Source organism: Rhincodon typus, chromosome 24 (assembly GCF_021869965.1).
Source record: "Rhincodon typus isolate 14 chromosome 24, sRhiTyp1.1, whole genome shotgun sequence".
Lineage (NCBI taxonomy): Eukaryota > Metazoa > Chordata > Chondrichthyes > Orectolobiformes > Rhincodontidae > Rhincodon > Rhincodon typus.
In genome coordinates, this window is record NC_063355.1 from 458,716 (window position 1) to 486,165 (window position 27,450).

General features: G+C 42.7%; 1 protein-coding gene across 1 annotated transcript; it reads right to left on the bottom strand.

The window, feature by feature from the left end:
- Nucleotides 1–2,652: 2,652 nt before the first annotated feature.
- ess2 (ess-2 splicing factor homolog) lies at nt 2,653–20,651 on the bottom strand. Its single transcript, XM_048611291.1, has 7 exons — nt 20,412–20,651; nt 6,220–6,388; nt 5,930–6,028; nt 5,623–5,792; nt 5,001–5,118; nt 3,273–3,403; nt 2,653–2,784 (listed from the first exon to the last, which is right to left on the bottom strand). Exons 1-7 carry the CDS (start codon nt 20,553–20,555, stop codon nt 2,668–2,670), a joined length of 948 nt encoding a protein of 315 aa, XP_048467248.1. The 5' UTR covers nt 20,556–20,651; the 3' UTR covers nt 2,653–2,667.
- Between the last annotated feature and the right edge of the window lie 6,799 nt (nt 20,652–27,450).

Here is a 27,450-nt window from a genome sequence, read left to right on the forward strand (position 1 = left end):
AGAGGTGGTCTCCCTATCTCCGGGCCAGAAGGCCTGGGTTCAAATCACACCTGCCTTGGATGTCATGTCTGAACAGATTGATTAAAATAATTACATTCAGACAAAGGAAATGGCATAAAGGTAATGTCCCTGGATTAATCATAGAGGCTGGGGTCTAGGTCTACAACCTCTGGGGACAGAGGTTCAAAGTTCACTGTGGCACCTGGTAGAATTTGCCAGGCCAGAGGATCCACAACAGTCTCAGCTCACCTAGGCAACTGGACAGCGCTGCTGCAAATGCTGTCTTACAGTTCTGAGGAAGGGTCAGTCAACCTGAAAAAATAACTGGATTTCTCTCCACAGATGCTACCAAACCTGCTCAGCTTTTCCAGCAATTTCTGTTGTTCTGATTTACAGCATCCACAGTTCCTTCGGTCTCCATCTTACAGGAGTTGAGTACTAGGCATAAGCCAGCTGGTACCTTTGACCTCTCCCGCTGGCTTTGTCATAAAATTTCAGAAGTTATTAGTCAACTTTTTCTGGGACAAGAAGGTGCACTGGATCGCTGCAGAAGTTTGGAGTCTCCCCATTAAGGAGGGTGGCCAGTTGCTGGTACACCTTGGACCTTCCACCTTCGGATCCTGGAGCGATACATTTACATTGGGCCTCCTCCCTGGCAATGCATTTCTTCTGCCGGGCGCAGGACATCAACTATAACATAGGATCAGGCAGCATCCACGGAAAGACAGTAAGGTAACGTTTCAAGTCTAGATGGCTCTTCATCAGGGCTCTGATGAAGAATCATCTAGTCTCAAAACATTAGCTTGCACTCTCTCCATGGATGCTTCCCAAGCCACAGTGATCTCTAGCATTTTTTGTTTTCCAGTACAGATTCCAGCATCTGCAGTAATTTGCTCCTCAACTATAACATGCTGCTTCTGTTTATGGTCTCCCTTGAGATACTGCCAGTATTTTACCAAGACCTGATCAATATCTGGCACATGATTGACTCATGCCTTCCCATCACCAGGAAAGGTGGCTATCAGAGAACCACTGGTCAGGAATCAGCACCTCCTTCATCATGAGTTTGAGTGGCTGGTGGAAGGTAGGGCCGTGGCTGTGGGGGTGATCAGAATCAGAGATGCGCTGGGCGGCAGAGGCCTGGACTGGACGTTGCCGCAGGAGTTGGTGTGCAGAGCTGGATGGGTATCCAGTTCATGGCCAATGTCTTCCATTGCCTGAAGATGGCAGTGCTTGGACCCGACATTGTGCACTAAATGGAGGGTGCCCAGTGAACTACATCAATGCAGAAGTCCTCCCACTTTCTATCAAGGACTTAGGGTGAAGGATGTTGCATACAGCAGTCCCATATAACTGTAGATTAAGGTGGCTCACCGATTCCAAGCCCAACTGCTTACTTTGTCAATAAAAACCGAAAGAACTGCAGATGCTGTAAATCAGGAACAAAAACAAAGTTGTTGGAAAAGCTCAGCAGGGCTGCCAGCATCTGTGAAGAAAAAAATCAGACTTAACGTTTCGGGTCCGGTGAGTGAGAGTACTATGCGGGATCAGAAGACCTAAAATTTCTGTTGAAATAGACATACATGTTCCCTTGACAACTATGTAAAGAGCATGGAGTTTCCTGGAGTTGTGTTTTAACATTTCAGTAATGTCCAAGATAACATAAGGCAGAGTACAGTATGCAAGCAGTTATTTGTTTGCTGCATACAGGATCTTGTTGCCATCCTCCTTCATGTAACAATAACTGCACTTCCAGTGAAGTCTTCTGGAGCATCTCAGCCAGGTATGAGGAGCTCTTTTTGGAGAAAACTGCTGAGTCATAGAGTCATAAGGACGTACAGCGCGGAAAAAGACGCTTTTGGTCCAACTCATTCATGCTGACCAGATATCATAAATAAATCTAGTCCTATTTGCTAGCAATTGGCCCATATCTCTCTAAACCCCTTCTATTCATATACCCATCCAGATGTCTTTTAAATGTTGTAATTGTACCAGCCTCCACCACTTCTTCTGGCAGCTCATTCCATGCATGCACCACCCTCTGCATGAAAAACTTGTCCCTTGTGTCCCTTTTAAATCTTTGCCCTCTCACCTTAAACCTATGCCCTCTAGTTTTGGACTCCCCCCACCCCAGGGAAAAACTTTGTCTATTTACCCTATCCACGCCTCTCATGATTTTATAAACTTCTTTCAAGGTTACCTCTCAGCCTCCGATGCTCCAGAGAAAATATCCCCAGCCTATTCAGCCTCTCCCTATAGCTCAAACCCTGCAACCCTGGCAACATCCTTGCATCTCTTTTCTGAACCCTTTCTAGTTTCATAACATCCTTCCTATAGCAGTGAGACCAGAATTGAACACAGTATTCCAAAGGTGGCCTAACCAATGTCCTGTAAAGCAGCAACATGACCTCCCAACTCCTATTCTCAAAGCACTGACGAATAAAGGCAAGCATATCAAATGCCTTCTTCACTGTCCTTTCTACCTGCAACTCCACTTTCAAGGAACTATGAACCTGGACTCCAAGGTCTCTTTCATCAGCAACACTCCCCAGGACCTAAATATTAAATGTATAAGTGCTGCCCTGATTTGCCTTTCGAAAAATGCAGCACCTCACACTTATCTAAATTAAATTCTATCTGCCATTCCTCTTCTGTGAAGTTTGCAAATTATTGATTCTTACCTGGCACTGGCGAAGGAGTCCGTACAAAGCCATAACCATTGACTTTAGGCGAATCCTGTGGGATCAGCTCCTTCCCATCAGGCCCTACTTTGCCCTGTTTAAACTTCAAAATAAAAGCAGCATCTGTCAGTCAGTGAACACCCAGCCACTAAAGAATATCCTAGCTCAAGCAACTCCTGGCGCAAAAAGACACTGCTCCAAATGACACATACAGACTAAGGCCAGGGACATGGGGTGGTGGCTACATCAAATTTCAATAATCGGGCCCCGGGGGCTTGCTGTGTTCAGGAACCTGGACGGGAATCCTTGGCTTGGAACAGCACCAGGGCCTGTGATTTCTGTCCCTGACCCTGCCACAGAAATGAATCTCCAGCCCATTGCTTTGCAATTCATGCTCCACAGAAGAATCAGAACTCAGACAGCAAAGAAGGGGAGAGCTCAGGCACTAAGGACCATTGGAGGAAGGGGTAAAATGAGGGAGGGAGTTGGGAGCTGGGCCCAGGCACCTTCTAGAGGAACTAATTGTGGTGAGTTGCCGGAAAGGCTGCATTATGGAGGGGTCTAGGGTTGAGGAAGGGTTGATTTATATACCTGTGCATTGAGAGCTGCTGCTTGCTGTAACTGGGACTTGCTAAGGCCTCGACTGAATGGATCACCTTGGAAACGGGTATTTTTGTGAATCACCTCACGAGGTTTCTTGAAGAGCTCATCGTCCTTCACTCCTGCAAAACAAAGAGCACAGCAGCAGTCAGCATGCAAGATGGGAAGCAGCTGGTGTCAGTGGTCAGCTGAGGGAAACGACCTTCTCCTCAGTCCCATGGCCGCATGATGGGATAGGGAATGTCCAGAGTCATCATGGGAATGCATGGCAGTTAAATCCAAACTAAAACAGACCACGAGCAATTCTCCATCAGCTTCTCCAGGGCAATTAGGAATGGGCAATAAATGCTGGCCCCAACCAGTGAAGCCCACATTCTGTGAAGGAATAAGAAGGAGGTGCAGTCAGATTGTCCAGCCCAGGACACTTTGCAGCTTTGTCATCTGACAGACCTGATCATATTAGTTCACTGTTCAAACCGAGTGAATGAATGAAGCAGGTTTGGAAATTTACCCTCCAGAATCCCCAAAGCACAGGGCTTGGCTTCTCAGAGACAGAGCATGCAGCCTGGACAAGAGACCCTGCCAAGCCTTAAGCATCCAATCGCAGAAGTTGGAAGCTACACTCAGCTTCAAATGGTAGCACTCTAGTTATAGAACAAGTGATGCAGTAATGCTGGGAAACTAATGGTGGCCTCTGGTAACCAAGGAAATACTTTACACCCATTTTGTTACATCATACCTTTTTTTTATTCGTTTGTGGGATGTGGGTTTTACTGGCTAGATCAGCATTTATTATCCATCACTAATTGTCTTTTAGAAGGCAAAGTAAGTGATCACATTGAGTTGCTGCAGTCCACATGTAGGTGTACCGATCAGGCTGTTGGGACGGAGTTATAAATATGTTCACGTGCAACAGTTACAGTTCCAAGAACTGTTCTCCAGCTGAGGTGCAAGGTGCCATTTCCTGTCTACCTGGGCTCATTTATGACAAGAAGTTAATCAAGACCATTGGACAACTGGTAACCACCGCCCTCTCCCCTCCCCACTGAACTGTATTCAAAGCCTGGCCCTAATATGATCAATGTTTCCTTCATTCCTCACCACTCCACCCCTCAGTAACACCAGTCTTCTCATTCCAAGGTGTCATTTAGGTTTTATTCACACACAACAACCACAAGAAACTGAAGCAACATCCAAAAAATATATAATTTGCAAACCAACTGAGCTGCAGTAAGGCAGGGTTGATGGCAAATGGTCACTAAGGCACCCAGACCAGTCCCTTCTCACTTTCATTTTGTACAAATACTACCACTTTACTTGGAAACAGCAATACTGTCAAACTGAAGCATTCTGGTCAATGAGAAGGAGTCTTGCTCTTTTTCTTTGACTTACACCTTTCTCCCTCCACGTGTCTCAGTAAAATTCTGTCAATCCTATATTCTGTCAAGTCCCTGACCACTCAGGATATTTTTCCTCACCTAAATCAGTATTATTTGCCCCTCCAGTAGTACCAACAGTGACAATGGCACTGCCTCTCTGTCCAGTAACTAGTGAGTTACCAGCATATGACAAAATGTTCACCCAATCAGACATCAATACTCAGCGTGACTACCCCTCCAGTCTGGGACTGTCCTACGAATTCATTGCCATTCTGGTTTACAGGACAGCAACATCCAGGCTAGGCAGGATGAGTGAATGGGACATCAGTCTGCACCTTACCTTCTGGGTAATACATCAGAACATTCTTGGCTTTATACTCCCAGGTCTCCACACCTGCTTTTCCAGCTGTGATAGCATGGAACTTGGATGATGGTAGTGCCAGCATTTCTTCATGGCGCTGTAACAAGAAACCATGGCACAAACAATCGAGTGAGTGATAGATACCTGTGTCCAATCCTACACTGCACTGCAATGCTTAAGGTGTCCATTTACATTTCAAGTAACCATACAGCAAAAAGATGGCATCTCCCCACACCTGAGCTGCCCCCAGCTTCATCACCACTGATAGTTTCTGGGTACATATATCACTGGTATATTGCAGGAGGTGGTCTCTGTTTATTTTAGGCCTGTTTAAAACCTTGAAGAGGCTGCTGCACAACTGAAGCAACTTGCCATACTGTGCCGGGAATTCAAGGCAAAGTGAACTTATATTCCCCAGCCAAGTCTGTAAGGCACAGTGTTGGACACCATGGTTTCTGTTCATGAAGAGGCAACACCCACTGGCCTGCAACTCCCATAACCACCCACTAATGTCCCAGAGATCCTGTTGCCAATGTTGACGGGTCCATAAGCTGGGGAGTGAGAATTGGGCACACACTGAAGACAGGGCAAGTGGTCATACCTGCTTTGATTCTTCCTCAGCCTCATACAGCCAGGCATTTTTGATCCTGTTCCTCTCTTCAGCCACCTCGATGATTTGATTGAAGGATGCATTGTCCTCACTGGTGCTTCTGCCCAGGAAGGTATCCAGGGTCGGAAGCTCCTTCCCTTCGTTCTTCCTGTCATTTTCTCCTGGAAAGAAACGGAGCAATTCCTGTCACTCAATAAGGTGGATGGAAACACTGAGCTTACATCCTTTATTACTACTCAATGGGAGAAAATAGTTTCTAATTTTTAAAGAGACATGCATGCCACATTAGGAGAATCACCTTCATCAGCTCTTGTCATTCCATCTTGACAGGCTTTATTCCGTGATGATGGAGATCCTGCAATAACCTCCGGAGTTTCAAAAGTAGCGGGCGTGACATCTGCAAAAAACCAGAATGGAAACTGTACAGTTTGATGTCCAGAGAGATGCTCACTATGCCCCCGGCCCTATGCAGTGTGAGAGCCATTTGCTCATCCTGTGTGATAAAAGTGAAACCTCAGCATCTTTGAAAACAAAAGTGGAGAAATATTTGTTACTATTGAGCCACAAATTGAGAGTAGCTTCACTTACAAGCTGCAGGAGTCCTGGAGTTTGGTTTGCGTAGTGATGAACCATATTTTATGGTTATTTCACGCAACTTTTCCATGTCGCCGCTCTCTTCAGCCTCCAAATACTCTCTCTGAGCACGTAACTTTTCCACATCAGGGAAAAAATCTCGTTGGATAATTTCCTCCAAATTCTGTTGGATAAAGTGCAAGATTCAATGGATATAGAACACAGTCAAAAGATAATATTCAAGGATTGTGGAGTGAATACAGAGGTTGGAGAGGACAATGCTAATTCACAAGGATCAGCCAACCAGAGATTGGAATAATTTTATTTGCCGAGGGCTTCTTCTGAGATTTTCTCAGAGTTGCGATTGATTTTCAGAGTCTACTTTTTGGTTTACAGCAGCTCCTTTTTAATTTTCAGTAAAGCCTTTATTAGGAGATGCAGTGACAAGGTGACAATAGCTCATTTGTGTTTATGTACGAGGTACATAGGCTTGCACAGAAGCAGAATTCATCAATTTATTCAATCAGCAGCGCTCCATGAAAAGTAAAGCCACAACACACAAGGAAAGCTTCGATTCCTCAGACATTACAGATTTTAAATTGGCAGGGAACAACAGGATTAAGTTAGAAACAATGTATATTAGAAGTAGTTAACACGAGCTTCTATAATCAAAATGCCATCACCCCAAACACTGATTCCATGGACTGGTGAGGTCACAGTTGCATATTTGTCTCTAACACAGACACTGCACTTCAAGTAATTCATAGTGTGCCACTTGGACATGTGATAAAACAACAATGCAAATCTTTATGGAATAAAACTATTCAACACTAAGCAATCCAATTGACACGGTATTCATTAAAAATAGCATCAAATATAATTCCCTTCTATCATAGTTCCTGACTCAAGCAGCCTTAAGGTTGGGACTCCACATGGATTTGCATAGAATTCATTAACTCAGTTTTCCTGGTTCCCAGTTAGCTATCAGTCCTTTGTTGAACAGTTTAAAATCTATTTTCCTGCTACATCCCTAACTACCACCTTGGCAGTCTTTGTCTCTCCTTTGCAAGTGCTCTTCATCCCCCCACGTCTCTCCACCCATTACAGCCCTCTTTGCCCCATACCACACGGCAGTTCCTTCTCCCACTATTGTAGTCCACCTCTCCCCTTAAAACCATAAGATAATCAGGGTAAAAGTTCGGCACAACATCGTGGGCTGAAGGCCCTGTACTGTGCTGTGCTGTTCTATGTTCTATAGAGAAGCAGAATTAGGCCATTCAGCCCAACAAGTCTACTCCACCATCCGATCAAGCCAATAAGTTTCTCAAACCATTTGCCTGCCTTTTCCCTGTAACCCTTGATCGCCTTGCCAATGAAGAACCTCAATGACTTGCCTTTTATAACCTTTTGTAGCAATGAGTTCCACAGATTCACCACCTTCTAGCTTAAGAAATTCCTCTTCATCTCAGTTCTAAAGAGTTGTCCCTGCACTCTGAGGCTGTGCCCGTGAGTCCTAGTCTCTTCTACTAGTGGAAACATCTTCTCCATTTCCATTCTATCCAGGCCTCTCAGTATTCTGTAAGTTTCAACGAGAACCCCTCTTCATCCTTCTAAACTCCATCGAGTACAGATCAGAGTCTTCAACCGCTCTGATTTTACATGCCCTTTATCCCTGGGATCATTCTTATAAATCTCCTCCGGACCCCCATCAACATCAGCACATCTTTCCTTCAATCCAGGGCTCAAAACTGCTCACTATATTCCAAATGCAGTTCATGAAGGCCTTATACAGCCTCGAAAGTACATTTCTGCTCTTGTATTCTAGCCCGCTTGAAATGAATGCTAACATTGCATTTGCCTTCCTAACTGCCAACTGAACCTACATGTTAACCTTAATACAATCCTGAACTAAGACTCCGAAGGCCACTTGCACTTCATTTTTCCAAGGCCTTTCACCATTTAGAAAATAGTTTACACTTCAATTCCTGCCAAAGTGCATAATGTCACACTTTCCCACATTATATTCCATTGTCCATTCTCCTAGCCTGTCCAAGTCCTTCTGTAGCCTCCACACTTCCTCTACATTACCTGTCCCTCCACCAACCTTTGTTTCATCTGCAAAGTTTGCAACAATGCCCTCAGTTCCTTCATCCATGCTCTCAATGTTTAATGTGAATAGTTGTGATCCTAACACTGACCCCCACAGAACTCTATTAGTCACTGCCTGCCATCCTGAAAAAGACCCCTTTATCCTCTCTCTGCCTTCTGCCAGTCAGCCAATCCTCTATCTGTGGCTGTACCTTGCTCCTAATACCATGGGCTCTTACCTTATTTAGCAGCCTACAGTCCTTATCAAAAGCCTTCTGGAAATCCAATAACTCTCCTTTGTCCAAATTTGAACTCTGATAAAACCTTTCCAAATTCCAATAAATTTTGAAAAATTTACATCAACATATCTACTAGGATGCAGTCAATCAGGATCGGGAGAATTGTTAATCTGCAGCTCCATCAGTTTTCTCAGTAACTATTGGATGTGCAACTCAAATTGAACACAAACCTAAAAGATCTCATTAAAGACCTAATTTGGGGTTGTTAGAACTACGTTTGTGCGTGCTTTAATGTGTAAAGCAATTAGGTGAATTAGAACCAGAAAGTAGTCCAACAGAAATAACTTCTACACTCTCAGACTCATTGATTAAACAATTATCAAGATCCTTTAAGATCACTTTTCAGCCTTTGCTGATGGGTATTAAATTTTGAGTTCTACATCATTCTGGTAAATGGTTTTTGTTCCTTCTCTTACTGTGACCACCAGGAAGAGCAGACAGGTGGTGTAGGAGTCCACTATGACTATACCCCACCAAAACAGATCTACTATTTTCCATAATGTTGGGGGACAGCCTCTATGGGGAAAACAGCAGCCACGTCAGGGGCACCACAAGTTACTCGGCTGTACAGCAGAGAAGGCCAAAGAGGGCCAAAGTGTAGACAAGTGGTAGTGATAGCAGACACTGCAGTCGGGCACAGATAGGCATTTTTAGGTGAAGGATGGGAAAAAGTTATGGCTATAAGAGCTGCTCCTTCTTTGAAGTATTTTCAGTGTTGGAGCTGATGTCCTCAAATTCTAGGAGCAGTAATTAATGTTTTACAAACTGTTGCATTGTGTTGGAACTTTCTCTCTCTCCCCACCACCCATCACCCCCCCCACCCCACACACACACACACACACACACACACACTTTCTCTCTTCCCCCCGCAACACACATACACACTTTCTCTCTCTCCCACACACACTTACTCACTCTCCCTGTCTCCCTCACACACAGACACACACCTGAATGTATGGAGTCAATTTGTATTTGCAGATACATTCTATTTTGTTCAAAAAGCACACAGTTTATGGACAATCAGTCAATGTGGCATTTTATAAATTCCTACTTTAGAAACAAAACCAAAACAGATACAAACTGTAAACAAGGCCTCACGCCTAACATGATTTGTCTGATTTAAAATGTCACCTCTTCTTTACACTGATAAAACCTTTAGTTCTCTCAGGACAGTGACTTCAAAGAAATTTGCGGATTTACATATACATATTCATCAATTAAATACTTCAGACTGATTAAATACTTAACAGCATCTTAGATTTGTTTAGCCCACCCTCATCAGTGGTGTGACACTTTGATTTTTTACTTATAAATCCTGTGTCCAATACTACCTGTCTCACCAACACCTGAGAAGGAGTAAGACTTCAAAAGCTTGTGTTTTGAAATAAATTTGTTGGATCTTGTCCACCCCAGTCCAACACCGGCACCTCCACATCATACTTCAAAGCACTGCATGATTCGTCAAGACCTATGAATTAAACCGAATCTTAGCTGGGGCTGACCTCTCAACTAAGTACACAGATCCAAGCACAGCGAATCCATGTTTAACGAGGAGACAAGTGGAGTCCTGCAGGAATGTGCTGGGTCCTCAACTTCTTTTAACTTATATCAATGACTTAGACAGGAGCCAAGGCACGGTCACCAAGTTTGCAGACGACACCAAGAAAGGTAGGAAAGAACGGTGTGCAGAAGACAAATGGCTGATGGATATAGGTAAGTTGAGTAAGTGGGAACAATTCTGGCAGATGGAGCGTAATATGGCAAAATTTGATGTTACACACTTGTCTAGGAAGAACGAAAAAGCAGGGTATTACTCAATTGGAGAATGATTGTGGAATTCCAAGGTGTAGAGCAATCTAGTTTTTTTTATGGAGGTCACATCTCAAAAGATTATGTAGCTGTGGTTTTATTGAAGGAAGAACGTGAATACACTGAAGATGATTCAAAGGAGGTTTCCTAGATTGATTAGATTGATAACAGGAATGAGCGGGTTAATATGAGAATAGGTTAGACAGACTGGTCTTGTTTATACTAGAGTTTAGAAGAGAGCGATGATTTCCTAAGATCCTGAATGGTCTTGAAGAGGTAGATGTAGAAAGGATATTTCCTCTTGTGAGTTTGTTGTGAACTAGGGAGCACTGTTTTGAAATTGTCGGTCTTTTTAGGACAGAAATTGTGATTTATTTTTCTTTGAGGGTTGTGCAACTTTTGAACTCTCTGCCCCAGATGGCAGTCATTGAATATTTTTAAAGCAAAGATAGATTGTCTAACAAGAAATCTAAGTTTTTAGGGTGGATGGGAATGTAGAATTCAGAACATTAACAAATCTGCAATGATCCTATTGAATGGCAGAAAAGGTTAGAAGATCTGAATGGCCTGTTCCTGCATCCAATTCATATGCTTATAATCACATGCTGGTACTCGTGCAGATAGGCATGTTACTGAGCCTATCAGCAGCAGACAGAGGATAGAAACAGCCTGTGATTGGAAAAGCAGTGAGCATTTTGGACAGTACGTGCTAATATTTAGGTGTCACCAGTGGAGCCTTCTGAAGTGGCTAAGGTCTGATGGTGAATGGCCAAGGTTCAGGACAGAGAGCTGGAATGGCGTGAAATCTGGGGTTCACCTTTGGCCTGGTTGGCCCTTTTGACTGGGTGACCTTATGTCGAGCCTGCAAAGCGTTTTTGCTGCATCTGGAAGTTCTGTCTGGCAGTCCAGGTCGGAGGCAGGGGGTGTCAGCCAGAGGAGGACAGGAGAAGGCAGCTGTGGGAGAAAAGTAGTGAGGAAAGGTGGCTGTAAGACATGAGGGGGGCAAGGAGGCTGAGGGGGGGGGTTGCAGGGACAGGGGTAATGAGGCTGCAAGAGAGGTGGAGGGAAAGAGGGAGGTTGCAATGTGGGAGAAGAGGAATGCTGCCCACATGGACTGCAGTGGTTCAAGAAGACAGCTCACCTCCACCTTCTCAATGGCAACTAAGGATGGGCGATAAATGCTGGACCAGCCAGTGATGCCCACATCCCATGAGTGAATAAATAAAAAAGTGAATGTGGAATCTCTGTTTTGGGGCTGTGCATGTTCAGGAACTACTTGGAAAAATGTAATGGATCCTTCTGTAATGAATACTGTCAACTGTTAAGTCAAATTTGGGATTAAGATCTGAGAAGTAATAAATAATATTGTCCATGCCTGATTAAAATGATCAAGCCTTGTACATGGGTGATGGAAACACATCATCTGTGACCTCATCAGTTTGCAGAAGATGTCTTTAGAACAGTGTGGAAGTGTGTCAACTATTTTGAAAAAACCTTTGTTAAGTTGTGTCTGTTGTCTTGTGCAATTTAAATACTATGGTGTCGAGTAAATGAACACTTTCTTTCTTATAGCTATAAGTTTAGAAGAGGATTAATAATTATGGAGGATATTATAAATTCTTGTAATTCTGCTTCTGTGTGACTCCAAATACTACACGTCAACAGAAGTATAAAAAGTGTTGTTACTACATGATGGCATTACCAAATAAAGAAGTTAATGCAAACAAAAAAAGTAGTCACTGAAAACCAAAGTGCAGGCTCCAAAAATCAAATAGTAGCCTTTGGTTAGCACTGCTCCCTCACAGTGCTAGGGACCCAGATTTGATTCCAGCCTCGGGTGACCTGTCTGTGTGGAGTTTTTAATAAATTAAATCAATACGATAGTGATGACAGGACAGGTGACGTATTGCTGCTGTAGCAGCACGTGGAAGATATTGGACACCAATGTCAACAGCAAACACATCCGTAGTGAATGTTTACTGGTGGACAGCAAAAGACTTTCTTTAAATATATAAAAAGAAGAGAGAAGCCAAACTGGACATGGATCCTTAGAGAATCAGGCTGAGGAAATAATAATGGTGAATCAGAAAATAGCAGAGGAATGGAATAAATACTTTGCACCAGTCTTTACAGTAGAACATACTAATAACATTCCAAAAATATTAAATACTCAAGGAGCAGATAGGGGAGTGGAAATGAATACAATAACTATCATTAGGGAAAAAGTACGAGAAGTAAAAGTTAAGTCTCCTGGGGCTGATAGGATGCATCCTAAGATATTAAAGGAAGTAGCTACAGAGATAACAGATGTTCAGGTTGTAATCTTGCAAGAATGCTTAGATTACGGAAAAGCCTTAAAGGAGTTGAAAACCACCAATATAACTTTATTCAATAAAGGGAGACCAAAACACACTTGTGGGCTAGTTAGCTTAACATCTGTTATTGGGAAAATGTTAAGAGTAGTTTAATGGTCTTCCTTCTTGAATAGATCCATGATATTTGCTACATTACAATCTGATGGAACCCTTCCAGAATCTAGCGAATTTTGGAAAATTAACACCAACACATGTACTCCTACATTAGCTATCTCTTTTAAGACCATAGAGCGCAGCCAATCTGAACTCAGAGACTTAGCAACACACAACATAATTAGTTTGCTGAGTATCACTTCCCTAGTGAGTGTAATTTCACTATGTTGCTTATTCCCTTCCACCTCCTGATTTACAGCAGTTAGTTGAACATTTTTAGATCCTCTATAGTGAAGACAGAGACAAAATATTTGTTCATTTCATCCACTATTTCCTCATTATCTATTAACCCCTAATTCTCACACTCAAGAGAATCAAGAATCACTTCACTTATTCTTTTCCTTTTAGATGCCCACAAACTTTTATATTTCTAATGAGCTTCCTCTGATATCCTAATTTCTTCCTCCTGAGTAACCTGTTAGATCATGTTCTGATACTCTTCATATTCTGACCAATCATCTGACCTGGCATTCATCTTTTGCGTAGTTATATGCTTTTCATTAAGTTTGAAGCTTTCTCTAACTTCTCTACTTAACCACAGATGATGAATCATCCCTCCAGAATTGTTCTCTAGTAAGAATATACTTATTCTGACATATCCCCCTGAATGTCTGCCACTGTGTCTCCACTGATTTACCCCATAACCCATATCTTGTCCCACTTTGCAGACACTCATTGCAAGCATCATTTACACGGCTGCTTGTTCCAGCAGTGGTTGAAGTGCAGTTGCAGATGAACTGGAGTCGAAGGGTGGTGTACAGATGGAGCTTTGGTTGGTACAAGCGGCTGATTGATAACTAATCACAAGTCCATGGAATGATGGCAAAGGCCCTCTACTTGAGCAACAATTGTGACTAGTTCTCTGTGACTGAACAGCTTGGGGCTGTGAACCAGATACAGAGCAGCCTTCTGATCTCCACCGGCTCAGCAGCTCTCCCCATTCGCTGCAGCAAAACCCACTTTAAGCCTGAAGGAAACCAATTTATCTTCTCTTTAGGAGTTGCTGTAAGCTGTGACATTTGATTGATAAGTCAGAGACCTCCTTCCTGGGCCTCTTGCAAACCAATGGATGCAACCAGAGAAAGACAACTAAAAAGCAGAATCCTGATCAGTAGAAGAAACATAAGAAACAACAGGTAATCCTGTGAACAGGAATCACCGAACTGCTTTCCAAGTTGCTTCCCACTGTCAAATTGGAACCAGGCAGACCTCATTGACTATGAGGTCCTTGATTGGAGTTGTTAATCTGGGCCAATCAGGAGGCACTGGCTGACAAATATTAACAGGATTTAGAAACTCCTCAGTTCAGGGACTGACTCCGAGCTGTGCACAAGTAAATAAAGTGACAAGATACCAGCCTATATGCAGTTATTTCATGCTCCACCCATGTTCTGTTTGTCTTTTTGTCTGTGTAAGGGAGAGGTTATAACAGGATTAAAGTTTTGATTAGTGGAGTTATATGCCAACGTTTACCTGTAGAAAGTGTCTAATTCCTTGTAATAAATAGTTATTTTTTTAAGTACAGAAACCTGGTCTGTGCTTTCCCTCAACACAGCCAAATCAGGGAACCTTTACATCTTAAAATCTTTAACTTCTGTGATGATTCCAGAATAGCAGGGTCACAGGACTTGACACATTAACTCTATTTTCTCTCCACAGATGTTAAACCCGTTGAGTTTCTCAGCGATGTCTGGTTTTGTTTGTTATAGGAATGGCAGGGCTTGATTCCAGTACACTAACCAACTGAAGCATGATACATGTGTATCTAGTCTTAATCATTGATTGATTCTAAGGTTCGCTTTTCTCTGTCTCATTTTATCATTCTCCGACCCTCATATCACACATTACTATCATCCCGTTTTACCTTGTCTCTATTCTTTGACATACCACATCTTTCCACATTTAATCCCTTTCCCCCACTATTTAGTTTAAAATCCTCTCTCTCTCTTCTGCAGTTCATCAGAACATTAATCCCAGCATGGTTCATGTGTAGACTGTCCCAAAGTTACAACCTGCACTTTACTTGAGGTTGGTGCCAATGGCCCACAAACCAAGATCTACTCCTCATTTAATCTATGTATTCATCTAATTGTATGTACCCTATTCCAATTTGCATGTGGCTCAGACAATAATCCAGAGATTACAATCTTTGAGGCTATGCTTTCTAATTTAGTGCCTAGCTTCTCATACTCTCTGATTGCATGAGCAGCTCCTCACCAGTTCCTTCCGTTCTATTCATGGGGATGACCTCTCTCTAATCAGTTGACAATGTGAGTGAAGTTTTCCAGATGATTTTGGTGACTACTGGGGATAGTTGTACTGCTGACCTTTGGAAACCATGCTGTGAGGAGGACACACAAAGTCTCCAAAGAGATGCAGACAGGCTAAGTGTGTATATGCTCTTTAATGTGGTCAAGAACAGAAAGGCAGAATACTGTGTAAAAATCTTGAAAAGTCTGTGTTCAGAGACACTGGGGTGTAAATGATAAGATGTAAATGCAGAAGTAGGTCATTTTGCCCATCTGCTATTCAATAAGATCATGGCTCATCTCTTAATTTTAACTCTACTTTCCAACCTTTTCCCCATAACCCTTTATATCTGGATTTTAAAAAATCTGTCTCTCTCAGCCTTAAATATGCTTTTTGAACCAGCCTCGGAAGCCCTCCTTGGTTAAAAAAAATTCACAGATTCACTACACTCTCAAAAAAAATTTCTCATCTCTATTCTAAGCAAGTTCTAAACAACTTCACACCATTCACCAGCTATGCAAACGCTGAGTCAAAAGAAGTTAACTGCACACACTGTGACAACCAGCATGCAAAGTGAAGAAAGCGATGATGTATTCGAAATGTAAATTTCAGTCTCTTCCATGGCTGCATAATACAATGAGCCTCCTTCCATGCATTCTTAAATACTAGAAATGTCCCTGACCAAATGAAGGCAACCCCTTACTCTGAGATAGCACCCTCTGGTCCTAGAATCTCCTACAAGGCGAAACATCATCTACACATCATTTACACAGTGTCTACCCCGTCAAGTCACCTAAGAATCTTATCAATAAATTTTTTCCCATTCTTCTAAACTCCAATGGGTCCAATTTAGTTAACCTCTCACAATCAAAAAAGTCCTCACTATTGGGAATATTCCTATTGATTCTTCTCTGGACTGCCTCCAATGCCTATATATATCATTGCTTAGGTAAGAGGACCAAAACTCTTCACAGTATTCTAGGTGTGATCTACCTAATGCCTTGGATAGTTTTAGGAAAACTTCCTTATTTCTATACTCTTTTGAAGTAAAGGTCACTTTTCAATCTGCCTTCTCTATTACCTGCTAAAACCGCATACTAGTTGTTTGTGATTTATGCACAAGGACCCTCAAATCCTGTGCTGCAATTTTCTGCAGTTTTTCTCCATTTAAATGACATTCAGCACCGCTATTCTTCCTACCAAAGTACATAATTTCACATTTCCTATATTATATTCCCTCTGCCAAGTTTCTGCCTACTCACTTAAATACTCCACATCTCTCTACAGATCCTCCGTGTCATTGTCACCATTTGCTTACTCACCTATTTGTTCGTCATCCAGAAACTTGGCTACAGTACATTCACTTCCCTCATCCAAGTTATAAATATATATTGAAAATAACTGTGGCCCTATCACTCACCTTATGACATTCTACAGGTTACAGTCATGCTGAAACTGCCTCCATTACCCCAACTCTCAGTCTTCCATTAATCAGCCAATCTTGTATCCATCCTAACATACAACTCCAACACATTTTATCAAATGCCTTTAGAAAATCCAAATATATTTCATCTACTGGTTCCCCTCTACCTGTCCTCCTTGTTACCTTTTTGAAGAATTCTAATAAACTTGTTAGGCAAGATTTTCCCCTTTGTGAAGCCATTTTTTTCACTGCTTGATTATATTATGTACGTTTAAATGAACTGCAATTACATCCTTTGTAATTGGCGAACATTTTCCCAATGATAGATGTTAAGCTAGCTGGCCTACAGTTGTAGTAAGAACTGCAGATGCTGGAGAATCTGAGATAACAAGGTGTAGAACTGGGTGAACACAGCAGACCAAGACCAGTTTTCTGAAGAAGGGTCTAGGCCCAAAACATCAGCCTTCCTGCTCCTCTGATGCTGCTTGGCCTGCTGTGTCCATCCAGCTCTACGCCTTGTTATCCCTGGCCTACAGTTACCTGTTTTTTGTTGCATCCCTACCCTTTTAGACTCCCATAGTTCAATCAGGCCAGAAGAACTGATGGTAGTTTAGCCTGACGATCACCATGCTGTTGGCAACATTCTGCATTGCAAATGATCCATCCAGCCAACTGAGCTAACCAACCTTTTTTTAACTAAGGATGTTATATTCTCAGTTTTTCAGTCCTCTGGGACTTTTCCAGAATCAAAGGCTTCTAGAAAGATCACTACTGCTACATCCACTATCTCTGTAGCTATTTCCTTTAATACCCTAGGATGCAACCCATCAAGTCCAGGGGACTCATCAATCTACAGCCAGTGTGCCCATCAAGCTTGTTTCACCATTTAGAACATAGCGCAGCATATGTCTGTGCCAACCATAAAGCCATTCTAAACTAATCTGATCTGGCTGCACATGATCCATATTCTTCTGTTCTGTCTTCTGCCTGTTCTGTCGAAGTGACTCTTAAATGTTGTTATCATATCTGCTTCTACCACATCCCCTGGCAGCACGTTCCAGGCACCTACTACCCTCTGTTGCAAAAATACTTTCTTCCTTTCACTTTAAACCTATGCACGCTACCCCGCCCCTACTATTTGGCATTTCCACCATGGGAAAGAGACTCTGAATATTACTCTGTCCACGCCTCTCATACTTCTGTCAGGTGTCACCCCTCAGCCTCCGACCCTCCAGTCAAAACAATCCAAGTTTGTCCGGCCTCTCCTGATAGGTAATTCAGGCCACATCCTGGTTTTGCATCCTTTACGCACCTTATTTTCCAACCTCTTTTGCACCCTCTCCAAAGCCTCCATTCCTATAGTGTGACATCCAGTGCTGCAAAGAATTATCCAAATGTGGTCTAACTAAAGTCTTACACAGCTGCAATGTGACTTGCTAACTTTTTTACTCAGTGCCCCAAATGATGAAGGCAAGCATGCCTTACAACTGCTTTATCACCATATCCACTCTTCCTGCTACTTTCAGGGAGGTATCTCAAGATCTCTCTCCTAAGGGTACTTCCCTCCTGCATTTCAACTCCCAAAACGCATCATCTCACTCTTGTCTCCAACTGCCTTTCTCTGCTAAACTTTCCAGCTAACTAAACCCTGCCATATCCTTTGTCAACCTTCCTTACTATCCACAGCACCACCAATTTTTGTGTCATCTGCAAACTTACTAATTAGACCACTGAAATTTTCATCCAAGTCATTTATATAAATTACAAACAACAGCCACCCCAGCACTGATCCTCGTAAAACACTACTCACCAGTCCTGGAGGTCACAGTCAGAATACATTCATTATCCTCTGAAAAAAAAATCCTCATTAAAAAAAATTCAACATCCACTGCCCTACCCTCAATCATCTTCATCATTTCAAAAAACTCAATCAAATTTGTGAAACAAGACCTAACCTGCACAAAGCCATGCTGTCTATCTAATAAGTCCATTCTTTTCTATATGCAAGTAAATCCTGTCCCTAAGAATCTTCACCAATAATTTCTCTATCTCTTATGTAAGGCTTACATGCCTATAATTTCCTAGATTATCCCTGTTACCCTTCTTAAACAAAGGAACAACATTAGCTCTTCTCCAGTCTTCTGAGACTTTGCATGTGGCTAAAAAGGAAACAAAGATCTCTGTCGAGGCCCCAGTAATCTCTTCCCTTGTCTTCCTCAGTATTTTGCGACTGGGGACTTACCTACCTTAACACTTTTCAAGGCACACAACACCTCTTCTTTCTTAAAATTGACATGCTTGAGAACAAAACATTTGCCACAAAACATTTACTTTACCTTGGTGAATACTGATATGAAGTATCATTAAGGAATTCACCCAATCCCTCTGGCTCCATGCATATATTCCTTCCTTTGTCCTTGAGAGGACCTACCCTTTCCCTAGTTACCCTCTTCAATTCAATCATGGCTGATCATCTACCTAAATGTCTTTTTCTCCCATGGCTCTTTACAGCATTAACAAATATTTAAGTACCAATCCCTAAGAATTCTTGCAAGATTACTCATACAAGCAATACAAAGGTAGTAAGCAGGTTCAGCAATTAGAACACAAATAGCATATTAAGCTTTATTGCTGGGGAGTGGAGTACAAGAATAAGGATATTTTGTTCCAATTATACATGGCTTTGATAAGACCACACTTGGAACATTGTATGCAGCTTTGGCATCCATATTCCAGGATATAATTTTATCACAAGAGGAATAGAGAAGATTCACTAGATTGGGATGGCAAGGCAGCCCTGTGATGAGAGGCCAAGTAAATTGGGGCAATACGGCTTAGAAGAATGGGAGGTCACTGAAAATACACTGTGATAAGAAACAAGAGCAGGAATCAGCCATTTGGCTTCTCATCCTGCTCTGCCATTCCGGGTGGTCATGGCTGATCTGATTGTAGCCTGACCATTTCCCTCCCCCACTCATAAACCTCAAATCCCTTGTTGAAGACTCAGCCTTGGCAGCCTCTATTGTGCACCAAGGAAGAGAATTCCAAAGACTCATGACCCATTGAGGAAAAAAAATCCTCAACTCCGTCTGAAATGTGAAACTCATTTTTTTAAAAACAGTTCCCCCCCCCGTTTTTGATGCTCCCATGAGGGAAACATCCTATCAACCCTGTCAACTTCTCTCAGAACCTCGTATGTGTCAATAAGCATGCCTTCTCAACTTTCTCAAGAGGCTTGACATGAGATACACACAGTTTGTAGCTGTGGACAGCGATCGAGAATAAAGGGGGACTGTTTCAGAAGCTGATCATTTAGAACTCGAAATGACGAGAAATGTCTTCACTCCGAGGGATGCAATTCTTTGGAATTCCCTACTCCAGAGAGCTGTGCATGGTTCATTTATTTAAGGCCAAGATGAAAAGGATTTGGTGTCTCAAGGAATCAAGGATATGGCGGGTGGACGAATGTTGAAGCCGTAGGTCAATCGTGAATATATTAACTAGCACAGCAGGCTCGATAGATCGGATCCTGCTCTGACTTTGTACGATCATAATCAGCAGGAAATCGGAGGAAACTAAAAGATAACACATAGCACATCAAGGAAAAAAGATGGGAGGGAGTGGAGAGAACGAAAAGGGAGAGGTGGGGGATGTCAAGACGGAGGGGTTGTAGCGGCAGAACGCAAGTGGGGTCAGGAAGGGGAGAGGACAAGGGGGTGGGGCAGGACAAAGATGAAGGAGAGAACGAGTGAGTGAGGGGGTAAGACGGATGGATATCCCCGGGGTTTGACCTTTAACCCTGTCGCCTACCCCGATGTATGTTTCCTCATCCAAGATCCGTTTCCTGCTCCGTCCGTGCCCCACTTTCTCAGTACCAGTGGCCATCCGCGCCGTACTCTCAATGCCCCCAGACTGGGCCGCCTCAATCCACTGCCCCTTCCCCTCACTCTCCATCCCTCCGGCCTAAACTCAGCACCGCACACACACTGCGCTTGTGCCGAGGTGCACAGCCTCATGGGATCTGTAGTCCAACCATCTCGTCGGTCACTGCGGCCAGGACTTGGGTCAGCGGGCAAAAACTGGTCACTCCACCCGAAACCTTTTCCCTGATTTCTCTTTACAGATGCTGCCAGACCTGCTGAGCTGTTCCAGCAGTTTCTATTTTTACTCTGATGTACAGCATCCGCAGTTCTTTCGGTTTTTATTTTCTTGGGTTAGTGGAGACGGCCTGGAAGAAGGCTTCAAGGGGTTAATGCTCAGTAGGCGGGTTGATGAAGCTGGAGGTGGGGTCTTGGTTATGGGGCCGGCCGTGAGTTTTGAGGTGGGGGTGGTAGTTCGGTGGGAGAAGCAGGTCTCTCCAAAAGCAAAGTTTGGAGTTGTGGGAGCGGATTGTCTGTTAAACCCCTTATGGCAGTTGAATGGAGGCAGGGCCTAGATACATGAGGGCGGGAAGAGGTGGTGAGGGGGTGGCAAGTGTTTGCAGCCTGGGTGTCAGGGGAATGGGCAGGGACGGCTAGAGGGCGGACTGTAAAATGTAGGGCGTGATCTACATGGTGGGTGCAGCGGGCGGAGTTTACAGGGAGCGTAGTGGTGGGAAGAGGACGTGGTCGTACGGGGTGGGGTCAGCCCTGCACTTCGAGAAATTCCCGGCATTAAATCCTCAGATGAAGCTTACTGCATCAGTTCTTCATCAGTTTGACAGTCCCACTTTTTGTTGTCCAACTGTATACGTACTTGTAAAACGCCCATTTAACTTAAATAGACAAGCTTTCTGAGCACTGCTCCTTGGTCAGGTGAACCTGTTGTCGAATGACTTCTGACTTTGTTCACCCCAGTCCAACACCGGCACCTCCACATCATCTTTCCAATGACAATGGGAAGGTGACAGACCTGCTGAATAATTGCTATGCCTCAGTATTTACAGCAGAAAAATAGGATAGCTTGCTGGATGTCCTGAGAAACGTAATAGTAGATCAGGACAGGGACTGAATAAAATTAACATAAGTAGAGCATTGATAATAAGGAACTTTATTGAACGAAAGAGTGTCAGATCTCCAGGACCTGATGGTTCCTATCGAGGGTGTTAAAGAAAGTAGGGGAACAATTTGTAAGGCACTAACTATAATCTCTCAGAGTTCCCTAAATAGAGTTATCCCTCCAGATTGGAAAATTGCATATGGGAACAGTACTCCATCTATCGCGATGGTGCCTTTTTCAAGGACAAAAGAGAAAAACCATGGAATTACAGACCAGTTAGCCTAACATCTGTGGTGGGAAATTATTGGACTGTATAATCAAGGATGGGGGTTAATGAACATGTCAAAAAAAATTCAGCAGATCAGGGAGAGCCAGCCAGGTAGGTTATGCCTGACAAACCTCATTGAATTTTTTGAAGAGGTGACTCAGGTACTGGATGGGGGAATGTCTGTGGGTGTTATTGATATTAACCTCCAGAAGGCATTGTTAAAGTCCCACATTAGAGACTGTTAACTGAGGTAGAAGCCCACAAATTGAGGGCATGTGAGGACTTGGCTGGGAAATTCGTTGAGTGGCAGGTAATAGAAGGTAAGGATAATGGGTAGGTACTCAAACTGGCAGGATATGACCAGTGGTGTCCCACATGTATCTGTGTTAGGACCTCATTTATTCAAATGATTTATTGACAACCTGGATAATGGCATAGAAAGTCATATATCAAAATTTGTTGATCACACCAAGTTAGGTGGCGTTGTAGACAGTTAGATACTAGCATAAAATTACAAAGAGCAATTGATAGACTGTGTGAATGAACAAGACTGTGGGAGATGGATTTCAGTACACACAAGTGTGACATTAACCATTTTGGACAGACAAAGGATAAATCAAGGTACTTTCTCAATGCTGTGAAGGTTAATACAGTAATGTCCAAACAGACTTGGAGGTTCAGGCGCACACATCTTTAAAATATTACAAACAGTTACGGAAAATAATCAAGAAAGTTAATCGAATGTTGGCTTTTATATCTAGAGGATTGGAGTCCAAGGATGCAGAAGTTGTGCTTTAGTTATCCAAAACCCAGCATAGATACCACATGGTGTGCTGTGCACAGATCTTGGCAACACATCTTGAGAAGGAATATTTGCCATGGACAGAGTGTAAGAATTATACCTGGACTTAAGGGGTAAAATTGTGAGGAGAGTTTATACAATATGAGCTATAAGGAGAGGCTATAAAATCTAGGGTAGTTTTCTCTGCGGCAGCAGAGGCTGAGGGGAGACTTGATAGAAGTCTATAAAATTATGAGATGCATAGGTGGGGTTGACAGTCAGAATCTTTTTTCCTGAGTTGAAATGTCTAATGCTAGGGGGCATGCATCTAAGGTGAGAGGGGGAACGTTCAAAGGAGAGGGGAGTGGCAAGCTTTTTTTATACAGTGCACTAAGTATCTGGAACGCACTGCCAGGAGTAGTGGTCGAGACAGATACGATAGGGGCATTTAGGGAGCCTTTAGATAAGCACATGAATATGCAAGCAAAGGGGGGATACGGACCAAGGGCAGGCAGAAGGGATTATTTTAATTCAGCATCATGTTCGGCACAACATTGTTTGCCATAGGGCCTGTTCCTGTGCTGTACTGTTCTATGTTCTACAAACTTCTATAAGGTCATCCCTGAACCTCCGATGCTGCAGTGAAAAAATGTCCCAGCCTATTTTTATAACTCAAACCCTCCATTCCTGGCAACATCCTGGTACATCTTTACTAAACAGTTTAATAATATCCTTCCTATAACAGGGTGACCAGAACTGCACACAGTACTCCAAAAGAGGCCCCACTAACATCCTGTTCTCTCTTTTACCAAAAAGGGAGCAGTCTGAGCGAGGCAGTGAGAGATGGCAAGACCCATTGAGTAGCACCTTTAATCGCCCTCACTTTATCTTCCAATGGGTGTAACCCGGTCTTATTGACTCTGTAGCCCAAGCAGGTCACGTGGGATGCCTGGATCGCACATTTTTCCTTTCTAATGTGTACTCCTGCCTGGAAGAAATGTTTAAGGACTATGTCCAAGTTCTCTAGTGCTCTGTACTCGTCTTCCTTGTTATTAGCACATCATAATGATAAATGGTGACCTGGTGTAAACCTGATAAAATGATCTCCATTGTCTGCTGAAACATTGCACAGGCTGATGATACCACATTTTCATATATTGGTACAAACCTTTATGGGTATTAATTGTAGCATGCTTCTGGGAATCCTCCTCTAAGTGCAATTGTGAGTATGCACGGCTCATGTCCAACTTCGTGAAGGACAGCCTCCCTGCCAGCTTTGCATGTAAATCCTCTACTCGAGGGATTGGGTATTTATTCAGCTGCGAAAAGCTGTTTATTATTTGTTTAAAATCCTCACAAAGGCGAACTGACCCGCCAGGCTTCACAATCGATATGATCAGTGCTGCCCTTTCCACAAAATAGACTGGTGTGATGATTCCCTCACTTTCCAGCCTGCTGATTTCTGCCTCTACTTTTGCTCATAAGGCAAAAGGCACTGGGTAGACATTGTAGAATCATGGAATTGCTTCTTGGTCAAAATGCAAGGTAGCCTTGGGTCCTTGAATAATCCCTTACCCTCCCTGAAAAATGTCCACGTATTTAATTAAGATTTCACTTAGGCAGCCATTTTCTAACCGAGAAATGTTGAGCCAATCTCGGTGAACCTTTCTCAACCAATTTTGCCCATCAAGCTTGGGCCCAAGCCTTTTACAATAGTTACTGACAACTGAACCAGCTGTTTCCCATAAGAGACCAGAAACAAAGCTGTACCCTTAATCTGTAATGGTTTCCAGTATAGGTTCTCAGTCTAGCCGAAGTTGTGAGCAAACTTAAGGGTTGGAGTCCAGAGCGAATTTTGTTAAAGATTGATTCTGTGATCGCTAAAACTGCAGTGTTGGTATTGATCTCCATTTGAACCAGATGACCATTTAACCAGATGTTTATTTTGATTGGTTCTGATTTGGATGTTGCTAAGTAATTTAACTGTTCCAAACCAGATGTAGGTGGACTTTCTAGAATGTGTACTCTCCTGGATACTGGCCTATGAGTTCTCTTACTCACTTTATGTCTCGTGGGACTCTTTTGCTGTCTTGAGTCCGCGTACTGGCACTAACTACTTGCCAGCCCAGACCCTGAAGAAAATTATTGGCTGAGGCTTGGCTTTGTTTGGGATTTTGTTGTGGGCTGACCTAAAGTCCCTCTATTCAGGATATGTGCTGTGTGAGGCTATGCAATTGCCTTCACTGAAGTGGTGCTCCCTAAGCTCAGTCAGACTGGCGAAGGTTTTCACTTCCATTGGAATACCCTGCAACTCATATGCTCCACTTGCTGCATTTTCCAATGATACTGTCAGTTGTGGTACCTGTTTGAAGTCCAGTTGAGCTTCACCTAGTAGGCGCTTTTGCATGGTTACATCATTAATCCTTTGCCAGTATATCTTTCCTTAGATAAGAGGACCAAAACTGTTCACAGTGGTTTAGTTGTCATTTAACAGTGCCTAGTATAGGTTTAACAAAACTACTCTGGTTTTATACTCCATTCCTTTTGAAATTAAGACCAACATGCCATTTCCCTTCCTTATTACTCACCGAACTTCATAGAATTATAGAATCTCTACAGTGTGGAAGTTGGCCATTCAGTCCATCAAATCCAGGCCGACCCTCTGAGAGCATCATACTACTCCCCACCCTATTCCTGTAATCTTGCAATTTCTCTGGTTAATCCACCTAGCCTGCACAATCCTGGATAATTTAGCATGGCCAATCCACCTAACCTGCACATCTATGGACTGTGGGACGAAACCGGAGCACCCGGAGGAAACCCATGCAGACATGGGAAAAACATGCAAACTCCATACAGACAGTCACCCAAGGCTGGAATCAAACGCAGGTTCCTGGTGCTGTGAGGCAACAATGCTAATCACTGAGCCACCATGCTGTCTGTGCTGAACTTGTATGCTGGCTTTCTAAGATTCATGCAAGAGCACTCCCAAATTCTCCTGTGCTGCAGCTTTTGCAGTATCTTTTGGAGTATCAGTAAGTGCAAAACCCCACATTTTCCCAAATTATGTTCTATCTGCCAAGTTTTTGCCCACTCACCTAACTTGTCTATATTCCCTTTCTTGTGTCATCCTCACAACTTAGTGACACAGTCACTTTTGTATCATCTGCAAACTTGGTGATAGTACATACACTTCCCTCATCAAAATCATTAATATATATTGCAAATAATTGTGGTTGCAGATTGATCTCTGTAACACTACTGAAAATGCCTACCTTATCTCAATTTTCTGACTTCCATTAGTTACTCAATCCTCTATCCAAGTTCCTTCTTATTAAGTAGCTTTTTGTGCAGTACCTTATCAAATGCCTTTTGGAAATCCAAATATATAAAATATACTGGTTTTCCTTTTATACATCACACTTATTGCCTCAAAGAATTCTAAGAAACTTTTCAGGCATGATTTTCTTTTCATGATGCCACACTGACTGTACCTGATTATAGTATATGTTTCTAAATGCTGTACTATTACATTCTTTAGACCCTCCAAATAACCAATTCATGAAATTCTATTCCTTGCTCTTCCCCATAACCTTATGCAATCTTCCTTTTTAGGTAATGCCTAATTCCCCTTTGCTTGCTTCAATTGAACCTGTCTCTGTCCCATTCACAGGTATTGCATTCCACACCCTAATCACGTGCTGCATGAAAATATTTACGCATAATACCTTTGTTTTTTTTGCCAATTACAGAAATCAGAGTTTACATTTCGGGTCAAGTGACCTGCTGAGGAAGAGTCACTTGACCCAAAATATTAACTTCAATTTCCCTCCACAGATGCTGCCAGACCTGCTGAGCTTTTCCAGCAATTTCTGTTTTTGTTTCTGATTTAGAGCATCTGCAGTTCTTTCAGTTTTTATCTACATTCTCCAATCTATCTTCTTAGCTGAAGCCCTCACCCTTGGAACCATCCTCATGAATCTCTTCAGCACCTTTTCTAACGTCTTCACATCCTTCCTCATGTGTGGCACGCAGAACTTGACCTAATGTTCCAGTTAAGTTGAACTAGCATTTTATACAAGTTCAACGTAACCTCCTTGCTCTTATATTCTATGCACCTATTAATAAAGTGTTGGCTGCAAGTGCTTTATTAAGTATTCTATCACCTGTCCTGCCACCTTTAATGACGTGTGCAACCAGGTCTCCAGAATCTCCCTTGGAACCCTCCCAGCTGAAAATTTGAGCTGTTTCACAGAAATCCCTCCAGTGCCATTCTATTTGGAGTTCCGGTACAGGCTGTGGTTGCATGCCTTCCACTTTCTAAACTACCTACCTAACAACAATGTGGGTACCCCTAGAGGTTAAAATCATTTTTTTGAGGGCTCCTATCAATATTTTCTCAATAGGTACTTTTTGATTTTCAGGGGCTAGTTTTCATTCTAACTAACTTATTGATGAAGCAGATTGGTCAGGTTTTGACAATACCTCCTGTATTTATGTTAACACGCAGGTATTTAATGTACATATTTCTTCAAGTTTTCTGCTCAAAGGCAGAACTGACGCACATCACTACTAACTCCTCTATCGGTAGGGCAAGGAGGTGTGATAGGGGAATGGGAGTTATGAGTCCTTTTATTCTTTTTAAAGTTAGAAATACTAGAAAGAATGTCAAGCCTATGTGATTTGACTAGGTTGGGAATTATACATGCACATAATACAAGTAGAGAGTATAGTAAACTGGTTGCTGCAGCTGGGTCTTGGGATTTCACTCACAGTTGCCAGTCTACCATTCATTCATGCAATTTCATGGAAAGTGTCATACT

What these genes read in the sequence shown, in the direction of transcription:
- ess2 (XM_048611291.1), bottom strand. Translation starts at nt 20,555, where the DNA reads ATGGAGAGTGAGGGGAAGGGGCAGTGGATTGAGGCGGCCCAGTCTGGG. An exon ending in TCTGATGTATTACCCAGAAG is followed by an intron (nt 3,404 to 5,000) that starts GTAAGGTGCAGA and finishes TTTGTTTTGCAG; the next exon opens with GAGTGAAGGACGATGAGCTC. An exon ending in CAGCAGCTCTCAATGCACAG is followed by an intron (nt 2,785 to 3,272) that starts GTATATAAATCA and finishes TTTATTTTGAAG; the next exon opens with TTTAAACAGGGCAAAGTAGG.